Here is a 20,541-nt window from a genome sequence, read left to right on the forward strand (position 1 = left end):
ATTTGGTGAAGGAAGAAGGCGTTCAAGTTCAAGAAGCACAGAGAGCCCCAAGTAAGAAGAACCCAAACAGGCCCACACCAAGACACATAGTAATTAAAATGCCAAAAATTAAAGGCAAAGAGAAAATCCTAAAAGCAGCAAGAGATAAGAAATAGGTTACCTACAAAGGAATCTCCATAAGGCTATCAGCTGACTTCTCAAAAGAAACCCTACAGGCCAGAAGGGAATGGCATGAAGTAATCAAGATCATGAAAAACAATGATCTGAATCCAAGACTACTCTACCCAGCAAGGCTGTCATTCAAAATAGGTCAAATAAAGAGCTTCCCAGACAAAAAAAAAAAAAAGGCTAAGGGAATACATTAGTACCAAATCAGCACTGCAAGAAATGTTAAAAGGACTTCTGTAATTAGTAGAAGAAATAAGAAGAAAAATATAACCAAACTAAGCATAAATGGCAATAAATAAGTACATATCAATAATCACCTTAAATGTAAATGGATTGAATGCTCCCATAAAAAGACACAGAGTAGCTGATTGGATAAGAAAGCATGACTCATCTATATGTTGTTTACAATAGACCCACCTCACAACAAAAGACTCACATAGGTTGAAAGTGAAGGGATGAAAAAAAATCTTCCAAGCAAAAAAAAGCTGGGGTAACAATACTCATATCTAATAAAATAGATTTCAAAATGAAGGCCATAACTAGAGACAAAGAAAGCCACTACATAATATTGAAATGATCTATCCAACAGGAAGATATAACCTTGATAAACACATGTGCACCCAATATAGGAGCACCAAAATATATTAAAAATCTTCTGGAGAACATCAAAGGAGAAATCGACAGCAATATAATCATACCACTGACACCAATGGATAGATCCTCTAGACAAAAAATTAGCAAGGAAACAGACTCTAAATGAAGCACTAGATGAAATGGATTTAATAGATATCTACAGAGAATTACACCCCAAAACTGCAGAATTCACATTCTTCTCAAGTGCACATGGGACTTTCTCAAAGATAGACCACATGATAGGACACAAACTAAATCTCTACATGTTCAAGAAGACTGAAATCATATCAAGCATCTTCTCAGATCACAATGGCATGAAACTAGAAATAAATTGCAACAAAAACATGCAAAGACATCTGAACACATAGAGGCTAAATAGCATGTTATTAAACAATGAATGGGTTACCGAGGAGATTAAGGAAGATATTAATGAAAATGAACACACAACAACACAAAATCTATGGGATGCAGTGAAAGCAGTTCTGAGAGGGAAGTTCATAGCATTACAGGCCTACCTCAAGAAACAAGAAAAATTTCTAATTGACTGTCTAACCTTACAACATAAAGAATTAGAAAGCAAACAAAAAGAAAACCCCAGAGCAAGTAGAAGGAAGGAAATAGTAAAGATCAGAGCAGAAATAAATGACATAGAGACCAAAAAAACAATTCAAAGGATCAATGAAACAAAGAGCTGGTTTTTCGAAAAGATAAACAAGACTGATGGACACTTAGCTAGACTCACCAAGAAACAAAGAGAGAGAACCCAAATACACAAAGTCGGAAATGAGAGAAGTATAACAACTGACACCACAGAAATACAAAGAATCATTAACAACTACTATCAACAATTATATGGCAACAAATTCGACAACCTAAGTGAAATGAACAAATTTCTAGAAACACACAGTCTCCCAAAACTGGACCAGGAAGAGATAGAAAACTTGAACAGACCAATAACAACTAAGGAAACTGAAAAGGTAATTAAGATTCTCACAGCAAACAAAAGCCCAGGCCCAGATGGCTTCACGGGGGAGTTTTACCGAACATTCAAAAAAGAACTAACATCCATTCTCCTCAAACTATTTCAAAAAATTTAAAAAGAAGGAAGACTTCCAAACTCGTTTTATGAGGCCAGCATAATTCTAATTCCAAAACCAAAAAAAGACACAACAAAGAAAGAAAACTACAGGCCAATATCCCTGATGAACATAGATGCCAAAATCCTGAACAAAATCCTAGCAAATCAAATTCAGCAATACATCAAAAAAAACTATTCACCATGACCAAGTGGGGGTCATCCCAGGGATGCAAGGCTGGTACAATATTTGCAAATCAATAAATGTGATACACCACATAAACAAAATGAAGAATAAAAACCACATGATCATATCAATAGATGCAGAAAATGCATTTGACAAGATCCAGCATCCATTTCTGATAAAAACACTCAGTGATGTGGGAATAGAGAGATCATATCTCGACATAATAAAGGCTATATATGAAAGACCTACAGCCAACATCATACTCAATGGGCAGAAACTAAAAGCATTTCCCTTAAGAACAGGAACAAGACAGGGATGCCCACTTTTGCCACTCTTATTTAACATAGTACTGGAAGTCTTAGCCACAGCAATCAGACATGAAGAAAAACTAAAAGGGATCCAAATTGGAAAGGAGGAAGTGAAACTGTCATTATTTGCAGATGACATGATATTATACATAGAAAACCCTAAAGACTCCATTAAAAATCTACTAGACTTGCCCTGGCTGGTTTGGCTCAGCGGTTAGAGCATCAGCCTGCGGTCCAGAGAGACTCGGGTTACATTCCCGCTAAGGGCACGTACCTTGGTTGCAGTTTGTCTCCAGCCCTGGTTGGGTTGTGCAGGTGGCAGCCACTCGATGTGTCCCTTTCACATCGATGTTTCTCTCTCTCTCACTTCCTCTCTCTCCCTCCTACTCTGTCTAAACAAAAAATGGAAAAATGTCCTCGGGTGAGGATAAAAAAAAAAAATCTACTAGACTTAATAAATGAATTTGGCAAAGTAGCAGGATACAAAATTAACATCAAGAAATCGAGGACATTCTTATACACCAATGATGAACTCACAGAAAGAGAAACTGAAAAAACAATCCCATTTACCATCGCAGCAAAAAAATTAAGATACCTAGGACTAAACTTAACCAAAGAAGTAAAGGACCTATTTTTAGAAAACTGCAGGACACTGAAAAAAGAAATAGAGGAAGATATAAACAAAAGTGGAAGCACATACCTTGTTCATGGATTGGAAGAATTAACATCATTAAAATGTCCATATTACCCAAAGCAATCTATAGACTCAATGCTATCCTCATCAAAATACCAAGGACATATCTCACAGAACTAGAACAAATTCTTCAAAAGTTCATATGGAACCAAAAAAGACACCGAATAGCCACAGCAATCTTGAAAAAGAAGGACAAAGTAGGTGGGATCACAATACCAGGTTATACTGCAAAGCTAGTGTAATCAAAACAGCCTGGTACTGGCACAAATAGAGCATATAAACCAGTGGAACAGAATAGAGAACCCAGAAATGGACCCAGTACACTATGCTCAATTAATATTTGACAAAGGAGGCAAGAGCATACAATGGAGTAAAGACAGTCTTTTTAATAAATGGTGTTGGGATAATTGAACAGCTACAAGCAAAAAATGAAACTAGACCATCAACTTACACCATACACAAAAATAAACTCAAAATGGATAAAAGACTTAAATGTGACCTGTGAATCCATAAAAATCCTAGAAGAAAATGTAGGGAACAAAATTTCAGACATCATACACAGCAGAATTTTCACTGATACATCACCTAAGGCAACAGAAACAAAGGAGAAAATGAACACATGGGACTACATCAAACTCAAAAGCTTCTGCACAGCAAAAGACACAACCATCAAAATGGAAAGGCAACCCACTGTATGGGAGAACATCATTGCCAATGATACATCAGATAAGGGGTTACTTTCCAAAATATATAGAGTACTCATACAACTCAACAAAAGGAAGACAAAGAACCCAATTAAAAAATGGGCAGAGGAGCTGAACAGACACCTCTCCAAACAGGACATACAAATGGCCAAGAGACATATGAAGAAACGCTCAACATCACTAATCGTTAGAGAGATGCAAATTAAAACAACAATGAGGTATCACCTCACACCTGTCAGAATGGCCACCATCAACAAATCATCAAAAAACAAGTGTTGGCGAGGGTGTGGAGAAAAGGGGACTCTAGTACACTGCTGGTGGGAATGCAGACTGGTGCAGCCACTATGGAAAACAATATGGTGTTACCTCAAAAAATTAAAAATTGAACTTCCATTTGACCCAGTGATCCCACTGCTGGGAATATACCCTAAGAAGCCTGAAATACCAATCAGAAAGAATATATGTACCCCCATGTTTGTAGCAGCACTATTTACAATAGCTAAGATCTGGAAACAGCCCAAGTGTCCATCACTAGACGAAAGGATAAAAAAGCAGTGCTACATATACACAATGGAGTACTATGTAGCAGTAAGAACGAAAGATCTCTTGTTCTTTGAGATGACATGGAGGAACCTGGAAAGTATTATCCTATGTGAAACAAGCCAAGCAGAAAAAGACAAATGATCTCACTTATTTATGGAATATAATGAACATAACAGTCTGAGGAATAGGGTACAACCAGAAACATGGAAGTAGGGTACAGACTGACAACCCTCAGAAGAGGGTGTGGTGGAGGGGAGGGAAGAGATAAACCTCAGAACTTATATGCATGTATGCATAACCAGTGGACATGGACAACAAAGCCAGGGATGGCAGGGGGGATGGGGAGGAGGGTGTCAATGGGGTAAAAAAGGAGAAACATCTGTAACAAAAATAAAATTTAAAATTTAAAAAAAAAAAAAAAAAAGGAAAGAAACTTTGCAGGCCAGAAGGGAGTGGCAAGAAATATTCAGAGTGATGAAAAGCAAGAACCTACAACCAAGATTACTCCATCCTGCAAAACTGCCATTTAGAATTGATGGCCATATAAAGAGTTTCCCAGACAAGGAAAAGCTAAAGGAGTTCATCACCACCAAACCATTATTACATCAAATGTTGAAGAGTCTTCTTAAAGAAAAAGATAAAAAATATGAACAAACAAAATGGCAATGAATATATGTCTATCAACAATTGAATATACAAACAAAATGAACAAGCAGAACAGAAACATTCTCATAGATACAGAGAACATTTTGTTGGTTGCCAGATGGGAGTGGGGTTGGGGAAATTAGTAAAAAAGGTGAAGGGATTAAGAAGTACAAATTGGTTGCTAGATTGACAAACCTCAAAGGGAAGGGGGTTTGAGAGTGGGAAGAAATAAACCAAAAAACTTATATGCATATATGCATAACCAATGAACACAGACAACAGTGTGGGGAAAGGCAGGAGGTGGGGCAGGAGTGGGGAGGGGGTCAATGGGAAAAAATGAGGAACATCTGTAATACATTCAACAATAAAGATAAGTTTTTTTAAAAAAGATAGAATATGCATAATTAACAAGTAGGGGTGTGTGTGTCTGTGTGTGTGTGTCTGTGTGTGTGGTTACTTAAAAGCCTTGAGGCATTTAAAAGAGGAATCATTTAAAAATAATATGTACATGCAACTTTTTAGAACTACATTTACTAATAAATTTACTACATTTACTCATTTCCTCCTTTTCTCACTTCCTTATGAAGACTGATTTAAAAACATTTAGAAATGAAATTAATTTCCCATGAGACAACTAATGTAAGTAAATTTTTTTTTAAGATAATAAAAGAGATGGACTTCCGGTCAAGATGGTGGCGTAGGTAAATGCGGTATCGCGTCCTCCCACAACCACATCAAAGTTACAACTAAACTACAGAACAACCATCATTCAAAACCACCTGAAATCAAGCTGAAAGGAAGTCCTACAACTACGGAATTAAATCAGCAGCCACATCCAGACTGGTAGGAGAGGCGGAAGCACGAGGGCCGGTGGCAAGACAGGCTGGTCCTACACCCACGTGTGGCAGATAAAAATCAGGAAAGATGCCTCTGCTGGGAAGGTCCTTCCTGAGGACTGAGGGGTCCCCGTCCCACACCAGATGCCCCGTTCAGGGTTCCAGTGCCAGGAAGAGAATCCCCATAACTTCTGGCTGGAAAAACCAGCAGGAACTGAGGCTCAGGGAAGCTGACGCGGCTGGAGCCCCAGGCAGCTCCTTAAAGGGCCCGCGCACGAACTTATCGGACTCACTCCCTCTAAGCTTGGAGGGAAGGCAGCTTGAGGGGCACCAGAGACATACAGGGAAGAACTGAGATGTTTGGCACTAGAGTGAGGGCTGGAGAGGGGGCTTTCTCCGGGACAAACATGCTGTCAGAGGCCTTTGTTCCTTTAGTGAACCCTTCCCTGGGGCAGCAGACAGCCACCACATCTGGGATTCCAGCAACCTGGCTCACACCGGTAGCCCTGCCCCACCCCACCCAACTTTCAGGCCCACCCAAGCTGTTGCCACTTGCTTAACCATACGATTGGCCTTCCTGGATCCTGCTTCAGGTTTTTCCTAAATTCTTTCATATGAGCAGCATCTGGTCTCAGCTAGCCCCATACCGCTTGTTAAGTAATACACAGAAACAAACACAGGGAGGCAGCCAAAATGAGGATACAAAGAAACAGGTCCCAAATGAAAGAACAGAACAAAACCCCAAGAAAAGAACTAAGCGAAATGGAGATAAGCAACCTAACAGATTCTGAGTTCAAAATACTGCTTATAAGGATACTCAATGAACTCAGTGAGAACCTCAGTGAACTTAGTGAGGGCCTCAAGAGCATAAAAAGGTCCAGTCAGAATTGAAGGAGGCATTAACTGAAATAAAGAATAATTTACACAGCTTCAATAATAGAGTACGTAAATCCAAGAAGCAAACCATTGATTTGGAATATAAGGAAGCAAAAAACGCCCAATCAGAACAGCAAAAAGAAAAAAGAATCCAAAAAAATGAGGATAGTGTAAGGAGCCTCTGGGACAACTTCAAGTGTGCCAACATTCGCATCTTGGGGGTGCCAGAAGGAGAAGAGCGAGAACAAGAAATCGAAAACCTGTTTGAAACAATAATGGCAGAAAACTTTCTTAACTTGGTGAAGGAAACAGACATACAAGTCCAGGAAGCACAGAGAGTCCCAAACAAGATGAACCCCAAGAGGCCCACACCAAGACACATCATCATCAAAATGCAAAAGGTTCAAGACAAAGAGACCTACAGTGGAGTACCCATAAGTCTGTCAGCTGATTTCTCAAAAGAAACTTTGCAGGCCAGAAGGGAGTGGCAAGAAATATTCAGAGTGATGAAAAGCAAGAACCTACAACCAAGATTACTCTATCCTGCAAAGCTGTCATTTAGAATCGATGGCCATATAAAGAGTTTCCCAGCCCTGGCCAGTTTGGCTCAGCGGTTAGAGAGTTGGCCTGCGGTCCTGAGAGACCCGGGTTCGGTTCCCGCTAAGGGCGCATACTTTGGTTGCAGTTTGTCCCCGGCCCTGGTTGGTCGTGCGGGTGGCAGCCACTCGATGTGTCCCTTCACGTTGATGTTTTTCTCTCTCTCTCTGTTCCTCTCTCTCCCTCCCGCTCTACCTGAACAAAAAATGGAAAAATATCCTCGGGTGAGGATAAAAAAAAAAAGAGTTTCCCAGACAAGAAAAAGTTAAAGGAGTTTATCACCACCAAACCGTTATTATATGAAATGATGAAGGCTCTTTTTGAAGAAAAAGATAAAATGTATGAACAAACAAAATGGCAATGAATATATATCTATCAACAATTGAATATACAAACAAAATGAACAGGTAGATCAGAAACATTCTCATAGATACAGAGAACATTTTGTTGGTTGCCAGATGGGAGGGGGGTTGGGGGAATGGGTGAAAAAGGTGAAGGGACTAAGAATTACAAATTCATTGCTAGACTGACAAACCTCAAAGGGAAAGGGGTTTGGGGCGGGGGGAGAAATAAACCAAAGAACTTATATGAATAACCAATGGACACAGACAATAGTGTGGGAAAAGGCGGTAGGGGGGCGGGAGTGGGGAGGAGGGGGTCAATGGGGGAAAAATGTGGAACATCTGTAATACATTTTACATTCAACAATAAAGATTTTAAAAAAAAGAAAGAAAAAAAAAGAATGAGTAAATATACTTGGAGAGTTTAGTGTTTTAAAAAATACTTCTATAAAGTAAAGCAATATTTCTGCAATAGTAATAATCACTATACTTTCTATTTTTATCATAAGAATACAATTAAAATGATTAATTTATAATCATTTATATATTATATGTAATAAAGCTATTTAAAGTAAAAAAAAACTAAACTTCATATAGTCTTCATTTCTAATTTTGCAACTTACCTTTCAATTTCTTCTTTATAAATTCAAAATAAAGCAATGAGGTTATAAAACTTACTTTTTAAAAACTATGGCATCTTTAAGCTACTTTTACCTTTTTAGTCACAAATATAAGATATACACGACTTAAAAAAATCTAGTTACAACTACTTTGTATGTGTGTACAGATATACATAATATTTATAATCATGAAGAGTATTTCCAGATAAGACTTCAGTCTAAAAATATTCTACTCTGAAAGAAAAGATGTGGTAATTCTATATCATATGAAAACCTTCAATATTGAAACATTGTTTTAATTTAATTTAAAAAATAAGTCTCTGCCCTGGCTGGTTTGGCTCAGTGGTTGAAGCATCGGTCCACGGACCAGAGAGTCCTGGGTTCGGTTTCCGCTAAAGGCGCATACCTCGGTTGCAGTTTGTCCCCCACCCCAGTTGGGTCATGCAGGTGGTGACCACTTGATGTGTCTCTCTCACATCGATGTTTCTCTGTCTTCCTCCCTCTCTCCCTCCCGCTCTATCTGAAGATAAATGCAAAAAATGGCCTCAGGTGAGGACAGGGAAAAAAGTCTTTCTTATAAATCTTTTCTTTAGAGGAAAGGAATATATTAAAAAAGAAATAAAATATAACCAAGAGATGGCTGGACAAGTTTTTACTTCATTCATTAAGCTCTATTAGCTACTCAGTTACACAGCATATTGACCTAATTCAGTATTCACAAAAACACACAGAAAAGATTTTCATCAATGACCAAATCACAATGACAGTGACTCGGATATTCTCTCATTTGTTTTTTTTATCATGTTTTGTTGCATTCTTTTTATTGGTAATAATCAATGTGACCCTTTGTTCAAGAGTACTTTTAGAGATAGATAAATCTCTCAATTCATAACTGTGTTAATTTAGAGACATATCACCACCTTTACACAAAACGAGCTTACTGAATTTGCAGTACTTATATGCAGTAAGACAAAAACTTATTAGTAGTTAAGGGCTCGCCAACAGAAGATCATAAACTTCTTTAAGGATTTCTTAATACTATTTTTAAAATTATTTCTTTCAGCACACTTAACTTTATCAATTGCTCCCCTAAGTCCTGCATTGACACAGTAACATCCTGTCTTGCCCATAGAGTCAAATAATATAAATGTACTAATTTAAATAAAATGAGATTAACTGAATTAATACTGTATGGTACTTTGAATAAAGAAAAGATCATGCCCTGGCCGGTTTGGCTCAGCGGTTAGAGCGTCGGCCTGTGGTCCAGAGAGACCCGGGTTCAGTTCCCGCTAAGGGCATGTACCTCGGTTGCAGTTTGTCCCCAGCCCTGATTGGGTTGTGCGGGTGGCAACCCCTCAATGTGTCCCTTTCACGTCGATGTTTCTCTCTCTCTCTCTTCCTCTCTCTCCCTCCCACTCCATCTGAACAAAAAATGGAAAAATGTCCTCATGTGAGGATTAAAGAAAAGATCGTCTGGCCCTGCCCAGGGTAGGTCAGTTGGTTGAGCATTGTCCTGTGCACTGAAAGGTGGCCAGTTCAATTCCTGGTCAGGGCTCATGCTCATGATGTGGATTTGATTCCTGGTCTGGGTGCGTTCATAGGAAGCAAATGATCGGTGTTTTTCTCTCACATCGATGATTCTCTCTCTCTCTTTCCCTCTCCCTTCCTCTCTCTTTAAAATCAACAATAAATAATTTATTTTAAAAATAGCAAGAGCAAATATCCTTGTTAAATACAAAGATTAGCTGAGTTATATAAAAATAATGTAAAAAGTGTAAGAATCTTCAGGAAAAAGATTACTTTTTAAGATCAAGCATCAAAAAACATACAATATTCTGACACAATGGGCATAAAATAATAAATGTACATCTCTCTCTATAAAATTATTTTAATGCAAAGTGATTTAAGGCTTCAAACTATCAGAAAAAATATTATAACTATAACTCAAATATCATTTTAGAGGGTTCTTAAGAGGCTGTAATTCATATTAACAAAATCCTCAGAAGTGACCAAAAACTACCATAAGTATACTGCATGTTTCCATGCTTTTTTAAAGATTATAAATGTTTGATGAAATTTTAAAGTGGAATAAATAAAATACATTTTATGTTGCTTTTGATCTTTAACTTGTAGCCTTATCTCCCAGGTCAGAGGGCACATTATTCAATTTCACTATATTTTGTGTAAAACCACTGTAGCGTTGAAGATGACTTTCAGTACAAATGTCATGGTACTTAAAGCTAAACTGGAATCTAGTTTTTCAGCTTTTTAATTAAAATCATAGTTTAAAACAGTTTGACAATATTATCTTTATTCTTTCCAGTTGAACAATGACACAATTTTCACATCTTTTATTCAATCAAGCTTAGCAATCTTTGTATGGCTCTTTTATTTTCTAACACACCAAAACAATTTCAAGAAGAAAATACTTTATGTTTTTGTATTTAATGTCCAAAGAATAATCTTTCATTTCTTACTTCTCATATATATAATATATAAACCTTACTCAAAAATTAATTTTATTTGCCTTACAGTCTGCTCCAAAGAAAGAAGACTGAAAATAAGGTAAACCCACCTAAGAAGCCCTTTGAAGATATAAGTGGATATCGAAGAATTTTGCTTACTCAAAAATACAAAAATAAATCCTTTTCAATAGGGATAAAAAGAGAATATCAAAGTAAATATTCCATAAAATGTTATGCTATAAAAATGCAAATATTAACTTTTAATATACTATAGAAGAGGAATACACAACACTTGTTGAATGATAAAGGATGGGTACCATAGCCCTAATGCTGTATTCAAATGCTACTTCATATTATTTTAATTTTTCAGGCTATAATTAATAACTTTATGTTTGCATAAGCACCTAAAAATATATATATATCTAAGAGGTATTATTGTTCTTATTTCTTTGTTGTTTTATATAAAACCTCTACCAATAATATTGAAACTATGTTAAATTTATTTTATAATATATAAACACCATGTAATCTGGAAATAAATTTTTGAAACAGATTAAGCTACATTTGAAATTGTAATTTAGTCCTTTAAAGGACTAAAGTTGTAATATCCAATTACAACTTTTTTTTTACTATAAATGTCACATTTATATTGACAAAAATACTATGTACATTACATATTAATCTGGGGGGAGGGTGAATATTTTGTAATTTCCTTACCATTTCACTCACTTTCTTCTGTAAAGAATATTTAGAAACCTTGAAAAAAACAAACAGAAAATCTCATTAAAATTCCTAATTAGTTACGAATTCCTCCTGAAAATAAAAGTGTATGCTATAAAATGTGGCACTTACCCTCCATAACTTTCTTTCTTAAAACAAAAACAGTACATTCATTTATTTATTCAGCACATATTTATGGAGCACCTGCGATATGCCAGGCACTTTTCTAGGATCCTTGGATATAGCAGTGAACAAAACAAAGTTCCTTTCCTTAAAAAGCTTTATGTCCAGTGGGGGTAGTGGTAGACATACAATAAAATATAAATTAAATGTACAGAAGTTAGAGAGTGACAACTACTATGAAGAAAAATAAAGCAAGAGGGATAACAAGAGCAATCTAGGAGAGTTTGTAACTTATTACTACTCTTCATTGAAGAAAATTTGATAAAAATAGATTAAGGATAGGAAAAGAGCATAGAGATAAAGTTGTTTTAAACAAATCATCTCACAAACCAGAAATTGCCATCATTAATATTTTGATTCTAACAGATATTTTTCTATGCATTTATATTTTAAGAGAGAGCCAGTGGGGAGAGCAATACATATTATACGTACTATTTTGTACACAACACCTTTCTATGACAAATTGATCTATAACATAACTTTTTAATGGCTGCACAGTATTTCAGTTTTTATACCATAGTTTATCAAATCACTCTATTATTATTATTTTTTTTTATCCTCACCTGAGGACATTTTTTCTATTTTTTGTTCATATAGAGTGTGGGAGGGAGAGAGAGAGAAACATCGATGCGAAAGGGACACATCGAGTGGTTGCCACCCACACGACCCAACCAGGGCCGGGGACAAACTGCAACCGAGGCACATGCCCTTAGCGGGAACCGAACCCGGGTCTCTCAGGACCGCAGGCCGACTCTCTAACCACTGAGCCAAACCGGCCAGGGCAAATCACTCTAATTTTTGTAAGTTTACCCCCCCATTTTCAGCTTTATTAAACTAAATGTTACATGTACTATTTTGTACACTATTTTTGCCTAATAAGTGATACCTCGGTTCTCGAACGCCTCGGATTTCGACCAAATCGGTATTCGACCAGGAGATTCGAGAAACTTTTGTCTTGGAATCCGAACAAATATTTGGAACTCGAACTTCCGAGATGAGCCGAGTTGAGCCGAATGGCGTTCAATCGGCCCAGCGCGCCTTGCTTGCGTCATCAGTGTGAGTGCAGAGAGAGAGTCACGCTTTGTGGAGAAAGTCACGCTTTGTGGAGAGAGTCACGCTTTACACTGAATTTAACCCTTAGACATACTGTATACTTTTATTTCTTGTTGAGACTTATGTTTTTCTACATATTATATACAAATTAGGCCAGTAAATAGGCATTTTCTGGGGCTTGGAACGAATTAATCTAGTTTCCATTATTTCCTATTGGTTTCATTGCTTCGGTTCTCGAACAATTTGGTTCTTGACCGTCCTCCTGGAACGAATTATGTTCGAGAACCGAGGTATCACTGTATATAACAAACACCTTTCTATGACAAATTAACCTATAACATAACTTTTTAATGGCTGCATTGTATTTTGGTTTTTATACCATAGTTTATCAAATCACTCTAATTTTTGTAAGTTTACCCAGTTTTCAGCTTTATTAAACTATTATGAAATAAACATGCTTGAACCAAGAACTCTACAGTTCATTTTAGCAGGATAAAATTCCAAGGAGCTGAATTCCTAAGTTTTGTTCATTTTTAGACTTTTCACAATTTTACATCTTACTCCAGAGTAGTTAACCAAGTTAAACCTAAACCAGCCAAGTACAAGAAGTAATTATCTTAAATCCTGCTTATATTTGTTAAATTTTAAGCAAAAATACAATAATTTCTTTACATTTACTATGAAATAAAATTTTTAGCATACTGTCGTGAACAAGCTAATAAGTTTATTTCACTTTGGTGGGATGAATTATGTATGGTTGATTTCTTCAACAAATATTGAATGCTTATTATAAGTAAAGCATTGATGTAGACATTGGGGGTGCAATATTGGGCCAAAACAATCTGTCCAGCTTAAATTCTGGAAAAGGTAGATAATAAGCAATATAAATAAGATATATTGTCTATTAGATATTGATAAGTGAGCCCTGGCCGGTTTGGCTCAGCGGTTAGAGCGTCGGCCTGTGGTCCAGAGACCCAGGTTCGGTTCCCGCTAAGGGCACGTACCTCGGTTGCAGTTTGTCCCCGGCCCTGGTTGGGTTGTGTGGGTGGCTACCAATTGATGTGTCCCTTTCATCTCTTCCTCTCTCTCCCTCCCACTCTGAACAAAAAATGGAAAAATGTCCTCAGGTGAGGATAAAAAAAATAAAATAAATTAAAAAAAAAGATATTGATAAGTGCTAAAGAAAAATAAAAAATCAGTAAAAGCAATTACATAGGATGGCTGAGAAAGTCCCTTCTGAGAGGGCAACTTTTGAGTAAAGATTTAAGAGATGCCCTGGCCAATTTGGCTGGTTTGGCTCAGCATTTAGAGCGTCGGCCTGCGGATCAAAAAGTCCAGAGTTTGATCCTGGTCAAGGGCATGCACCTCAGTTGTGGTTCGTCCCTGGCCCAGGGACCTGCAGGAGGCAATTAGTTGATGTGTCTCTCTCACATCGATGTTTCTCTCTCTCTCTCCTCTCTCCCTCCCTCCAGCTCTATCTGGAGATAAATGAAAAAATATCCTCAGGTAAGGATTAAAAAAAAAAAAAGGACTTAAGAGAAGTAATGAAGAGTATTCCAGCAAGTACAGAGAGCCTAAGGTGGGAAAATATCTGGATATCTGTTGTCTTCAAAGAACGGCAAGAAAGCCCAATGTGGCTGTAAGGGAGTAAGCAAGGGGAAGAAAAGCAAAAAATGAGTTCAGAGAAGAGTAAGGGTAGGGGAAAGTAAGAGGGCCAAATCATTGTAGGTCTTTGTAATGCATGAGGCAGATTTAGGTTTTTATCATGAGTGAGACAGGAAGCCACTGAAAGGTTCTAAACCAGACTTACTCTGTTATGTTAATGCTAAAGAAGACTAGGGTCGCCCTGGCCGGTTTGGCTCAGCGGTTAGAGCTTCGGCCTGCGGTCCAGAGACCTGGGTTTGGTTCCCGCTAAGGGCATGTACCTTGGTTGCAGTTTGTCCCTGGCCCTAGTTGGGTCATGCGGTTGGCAACCACTCAATGTGTCCCTTTCATGTTGACGTTTCTCTCTCTCTCTCTCTCTCTCTCTCTCTCTTTCTCTCTCTCTCTCCCCCACTCTATCTGAACAAAAAATTGAAAAATGTCCTCGGGTGAGGATTAAAAAAAAAAGTAGAGGTCACTAGATAAATAAGAAAAGAAAAAGACAAAATTCAGAATACTTTCACTCTAATCCTGAATTTATTATCTGCTACTATGATGGTTAATTTTGACGTATAAATTAACCATCATAGTAGGGACAAAATTTTAGTAGAAAAAATGTAATACTTTTTCAAGATTTACCAAGAAATAAGACATTAAACAAAACAAGATATTATTTATACTGAGTTCAAGACACTGTAAGAAAACAATCAGAAAGTCTTTTACAATAGCTACAATGGTAATTTCTGTTTACTCTTTTATAAGAATAATTTGTTAAAATATGTTTTTTATTGATTTCAGAGAGAGGGAGGGAGAGAGAGAAAGAGAAACATCTATTGGCTGCTTCCTACATGCCCCCTTCTAGGGATTGAGCCTACAACCCAGGCATACAGCCTGACTGGTAATCAAATCCATGACCTCCAGGTGCATGGGATGATGCTCAACCAACTGAGCCACACCAGCCGGGCATCAATAATTTTTTAAATTTCTATAAACCGTAAGGAAAAAAGTTTACCTAGTGGGATTATTTTAAACTAGATATCTGAGGTATAAGAATCACTAAACCATATAACTATATAAACTTTAAATAGAAGTCTTAAACCTCTATTTCTTGTTCCATCAACTTTAAAGAATATTTCTATATATTGTATTCAACTTCGTTTACCACACTTGACTTTTTCAACAAGTTTAGTAACATTTAAGTTTTGTTCTGTAGCCATAATTAAGTCTTCCATTCTTTATTTATATGTTAATTATAAAAATGTAAGCCAACATTGTTTATGTTATTGCAATCTATATAAATATTGTTTAATGCAGAACCCAACAGGGTGCTAATACAACATTTCCTTCTCCATAGATCCAACATGCTACATGAAAAATGATTTTACTAGGGTCAGGATATAACTACCTTCTCTCTTCTTATATTCTATCAACTGCTCAAAACTATTCCAAATTTTAATATGCTTTATGCCTTAATTATACAATCATCTATTTTCCCTAGAGTTTTTAATCACTTTCTACTTTTTTTGTAGTTGAAACAAGATACAAGGATTCTTTACTATATCATTAATATCTTCCAGCCTCTTTTTTATCCAATCTGAGGCATGAAATTCATTCCCTTATTTTTATTGAAAACATTATTCTTAGAACACACTGACATTTTGTTGTACTTAATTTTTATTCTCTTTGTTACATCAAAGTAACAAAGAACCCAGCCAGTGTGGCTCAGTAGTTGAGCAACGACCCCATGCACCAAGAGGTCTCTGGTTCAATTCCTGATCAGGGCACATGCCCAAGTTGTGGGCCAAATCCCCATTGGGGGGCATGCAGGAGGCAACCAATCAATGTTCCCTCTCATAGATATTACTATCTCTCTCTCTCCCTCTCTCTTCTTTTCTCTCTAAAATCAATAAAGAAAAAAAAAATTTTTTTTAAGTAACAAAGAAATCCAAAATAAAAACTGCCTAACATCTCAAATAAGGAGAATTGAAACAATGTTAAGTCAACTGGATAACAACCTAGAAAAATACAGACTTAGATCCACATCTCATACTCTGTTATAAAAATAAACTTCAGCCCTGGCCAGTTTGGCTCAGCAGTTAGAGCATCGGCCTGCGGTCCGGAGAGACCCGGGTTCGGTTCCCGCTAAGGGCACGTACTTCGGTTGCAGTTTGTCCCCGGCCCTGGTTGGTCGTGCGGGTGGCAGCCACTCGATGTGTCCCTTTCACATCGATGTTTCTCTCTCTCTCTCTCTCTCTCTCTCTCTCTCTCTCACTTCCTCTCTCTCCCTCCCACTCTATCTGTACAAAAAATGGAAAAATATCCTCGGGTGAGGATAAAAAAAATAAAAATAAAAATAAATAAACAAACTTCAAGTCATCAAAGATATAATGTAAAATTTTAGTACATAGGAAGTAATAAAAGAAAACATGGGCAAATCCCTTTATAAGTTTGGAGTGGTGAAAGCCTACAAATCGTAAAAGCCATTAAAAATAATTCATAGCAAAAATTAAAGAAAAATCCAAAACAAAAAAAATGACAAACTAAAGAAACTATATGAAGCTCAGAACACACACAGCAAGAACTTATTTGTGAGAAATATAAAGAATTTATACGAGGGACAGCAAGATGGCAGACTAGTAGGTCCCAGCCCTTACGCACGTACACATGCATACACACACGCACACACACACACATACTTTAACAACTACCTATGAATGAAAATATAGCTCTGGAAGAACTCTGTAGTACAATTAAGAAGCCCTGGCAGGTCTGGCTCAGCGGTTAGAGCATCGGCCCACGGACCAGTGTCCTGGGTTCAGTCACCGCTAAGGGCACATACCTTGGGTGCAGTTTGTCCCTGGCCCCAGTTGGGATCGTGTGGGTGGCAACCAGTCAATGTGTCTCTCTCACATTGATATTTCTTTCTCTCTCTCCCTCCTTCTTTCCCTCCTGGTCTATCTGAAGAGAAATGCAAAAATGTCCTCAGGATAGGATGAAAAAAAAGAAGCTACAGCCCTGTCCGGCTGGTGTGGCTCAGTGGCTAAGCATCGACTCATGCACCAAGAGGTTGCCAGTTCGATTCCCGGTTGGGACACATGCCCGGGTTGTGGGCCAAATCCCCAGTGAGGGGCATGCAGGAGGCAATCGATGCCCCCTCTCATCGATGTTTCTATCTCTCCCGCTCCCTTCCTTTCTCTCTCAAATCAATAAAGGAAAAAAATAATTAAAAAGAAGAAGAAGAAGCAGCAGCTACAACCCTGGCCTGTGTAGTTCAGTTGATTGATTGTCATCTCATGCACCAAAAGGTTGCCGGTTTGATTCTAGGTCAGGGCACATGCCTGGGTCGTGGGCTCGATGTCTGGTATGAGGGATGCGGGAGGCAGCCAATAGATGTTTCACTCTCACATCGATGTTTCACTCTCTCTCCCTCTTCCTCTCTAAAAATCAATTTTAAAAAATCTTTAATAAAAAAAGGAGGTTATATCTGATACTCTTGTATCAAAAAGAAGCTACAGCAACTCAGTAGAACACACACACAAAAACCCCACAGGAATGGCCAAATAGAAGAGTGCAGAATGTATTTTACCCATGTTGTTCCACCTTATAGGCTAAGGCAGCTTGACACCAAAAGGAATAACCTCAGTCACACTCCTCCCCAGTGGGGGAAAAAGAGAGCAGAAGGACAACAACAGTCTTCACTACTGAGGACCTTAGCAGAACTCACCGCCACCTAGAACACCAGCAGACTTCATTGCCAAGGAAAAGGCCTACATTGACCCCAAGTGACAGAGTTGCCTGGAGCCCATGCCATAGTGGCCCTCCTTGGGGCCATAGGAACCATGCTCCCTTTAGTGAGCCAGAGCTGCCAGACCCAGCACCATACCTGGTGCTGCCACACTCATCAGTAAGTGAAGATCTATACCCACTGAAGCTAGTCTGAAAACTCTGGAAGAGATCACTGCTTCTTCAAATGCACAAACACCAACACAAGGCTACAAGGAACATGAAAAAATCAAGAAAACATGAAACCAACAAAGCAACATTATAAATTTCCAGTAAGTGTCCCCTCAAAAAATGAGATCTGTGAACTACTTGACAAAGAATTCAAAATAATTGTTTTAAAGAAGCTCAACAAACTACAAGAGAACACAGATAGAAAACTCAAAGAAATAAGAAAGACAAAATGAGAAGTTCAATCAAGAGATAAAAATCATTTTAAAAGATTAAAAGAGTCTGGCTGGTATGGCTCAGTGGATTGAGCATCGTCCCATGGACTGAAAGGTCCTGGTTCAATTCCTGGTCAGAGCACATGCCTGGGTTGTGGGCTCAATCCCCAGTAGGGGGTGTGCAGGAGATAGCTGATCCATGTTTTTCTCTCTCACATCAATGTTTCCATATACAAAAAAACAAAACAAAAAACAAATGAACCAAAAAAGATATTTAAAACAAAAATAGAATTCACAATGGCAATAAAATAAATAACATTTAGGAATAAATTTAACCAAAGTGGTAAAAGAATTGTACACTAAGTATTATGAAACATTGATAAAGGAAATTTGAAGACACAGATAAATGGAAAGATATCCTATGTTCATGGATAAAAAAGTATTGTTAAAATGTCCATATTGCCCTGGCCGGTTTGGCTCAGTGGTTAGAGTGTTGGTCTGTGGTCCAGAGAGAGCCAGGTTCGATTCCCGCTAAGGGCAGGTACCTCGGTTGCAGTTTGTCCCCGCCCTGGTTGGTTGTGCAGGTGGCAGCCACTCGATGTGTCTCTTTCACGTCAATGTTTCTCTCTCTCTCTCTCTTCCTCTCTCTCCCTCCCATTCTATCTGAACAAAAAATAGAAAAATGTCCTCGGGTGAGGATAAAAAAATTAAAATGTCCATATTATTTGAAGTGATCTACAGATTCAATGCTATCCCTATAAAAATCACAGGGCCACCCTGGCCGGTTTGGCTCAGCGGTTAGAGCATTGGCCTGTGGTCCTGAGAGACCTGGGTTTGGTTGCCGCTAAGGGCATGTACCTCAGTTGCAGTTTGTCCCTGGCCCTGGTTGGGTCGTGTGGGTGGCAACCACTCGACGTGTCCCTTTCACGTCGATGTTTCTCTCTCTCTCCCTCCCACTCTATCTGAACAAAAAATGGGGGGAAAAAAATGTCCTTGGGTGAGGATAAAAAAAAAAAAATCACAGGGCCAATCTCTACAGAAATAGAAAAAAACAACCCTAAAATTCATATTGCACCACAAAAGACCCGAAACAGCCAAAGCAATCTTGAGCAAGATTACTAAAACTGCAGGCATCATACTTGCTGATTTCAAAATATATTTAAAAACCATAGTAATCAAAACAGCATGAGAATGGCATAAAAATAGACATCTTGACCAATGGAACAGAAAAGAGAGCCCAGAAATAAATCCATGCATCTACGACCAATTGATCTTCAAGAGTGCCAAGAATACATAATAAGGAAAGAGCAGTCTTCCATACATGGTTTTGGACAGCTACATTCAGAAGCCTGAAACTGGACCATTATCTCATACCATATGCAAATTCTTACATCATTACAAAAATCAACGCAAAATGAATTAAAGACTTAAACATATGACCTGAAACAATAAAACTACTAGAAGAAAAAAATGGGAAAAGAGCTTCTTGACTTTAGTCTAGGCAATGACTTTTAAAAATATAACACCAAAAGCACAGGTAACAAAAGCAAAAACAGGCAAAAGGGATTATATAAATTAAAAAGCTTCTACAAAGCAAAGGCAATAATCAACAGAGCAAAAAGGCAACCTATGGAATAAAAGAAACATCTGCAAGCCGTGTGTCTATTAGGAATTAATATCCAAATATATCAGAAACTCATATACTCAACAGCAAAAAAAAAAGGGGGGGGGGGGCTAAGGACCTGAATAGACATTTCTCAAAAGAAAACACATAAATGGCCAACAGATATATGAAGATGTGCTCAACATCACTCATCATCAGGGAAATGTAAATCAAACCCACAATGAGGTATCACCTCACACCTATTAGGATGGCTATGATAAAAAAGATAAGTGTTCATGAGGATGTGAAGAAAAGGGAACCCTTGTACTACCTTAATCATACTAACGGAAGAAAGTTTATCATCTGCTTAAACACGTCCACACTACAGTATAAATTACCTGATTAAAGTAGTGACCATCCGGACCCTTCCATTGTAAAAATATATTTTTCTCTCTGTAGTTAATGTTATCTATAGGATGATAC

The 20,541-nt window shown here is 37.8% G+C and overlaps 1 protein-coding gene across 1 annotated transcript in view; it reads right to left on the bottom strand.

The window, feature by feature from the left end:
• Nucleotides 1–20,541, bottom strand: part of CCDC73 (coiled-coil domain containing 73) — a 96,278-nt gene that overhangs the window by 49,786 nt on the left and 25,951 nt on the right. The window contains exon 6 of the mRNA XM_036258588.1: nt 11,410–11,448. Within this exon, the coding sequence (XP_036114481.1) occupies nt 11,410–11,448 (39 nt within the window). The remainder of the gene's footprint in view (nt 1–11,409; nt 11,449–20,541) is intronic.

Source organism: Molossus molossus, unplaced genomic scaffold (genome assembly GCF_014108415.1).
Source record: "Molossus molossus isolate mMolMol1 unplaced genomic scaffold, mMolMol1.p scaffold_m16_p_13, whole genome shotgun sequence".
Taxonomy (NCBI): Eukaryota; Metazoa; Chordata; class Mammalia; order Chiroptera; family Molossidae; genus Molossus; species Molossus molossus.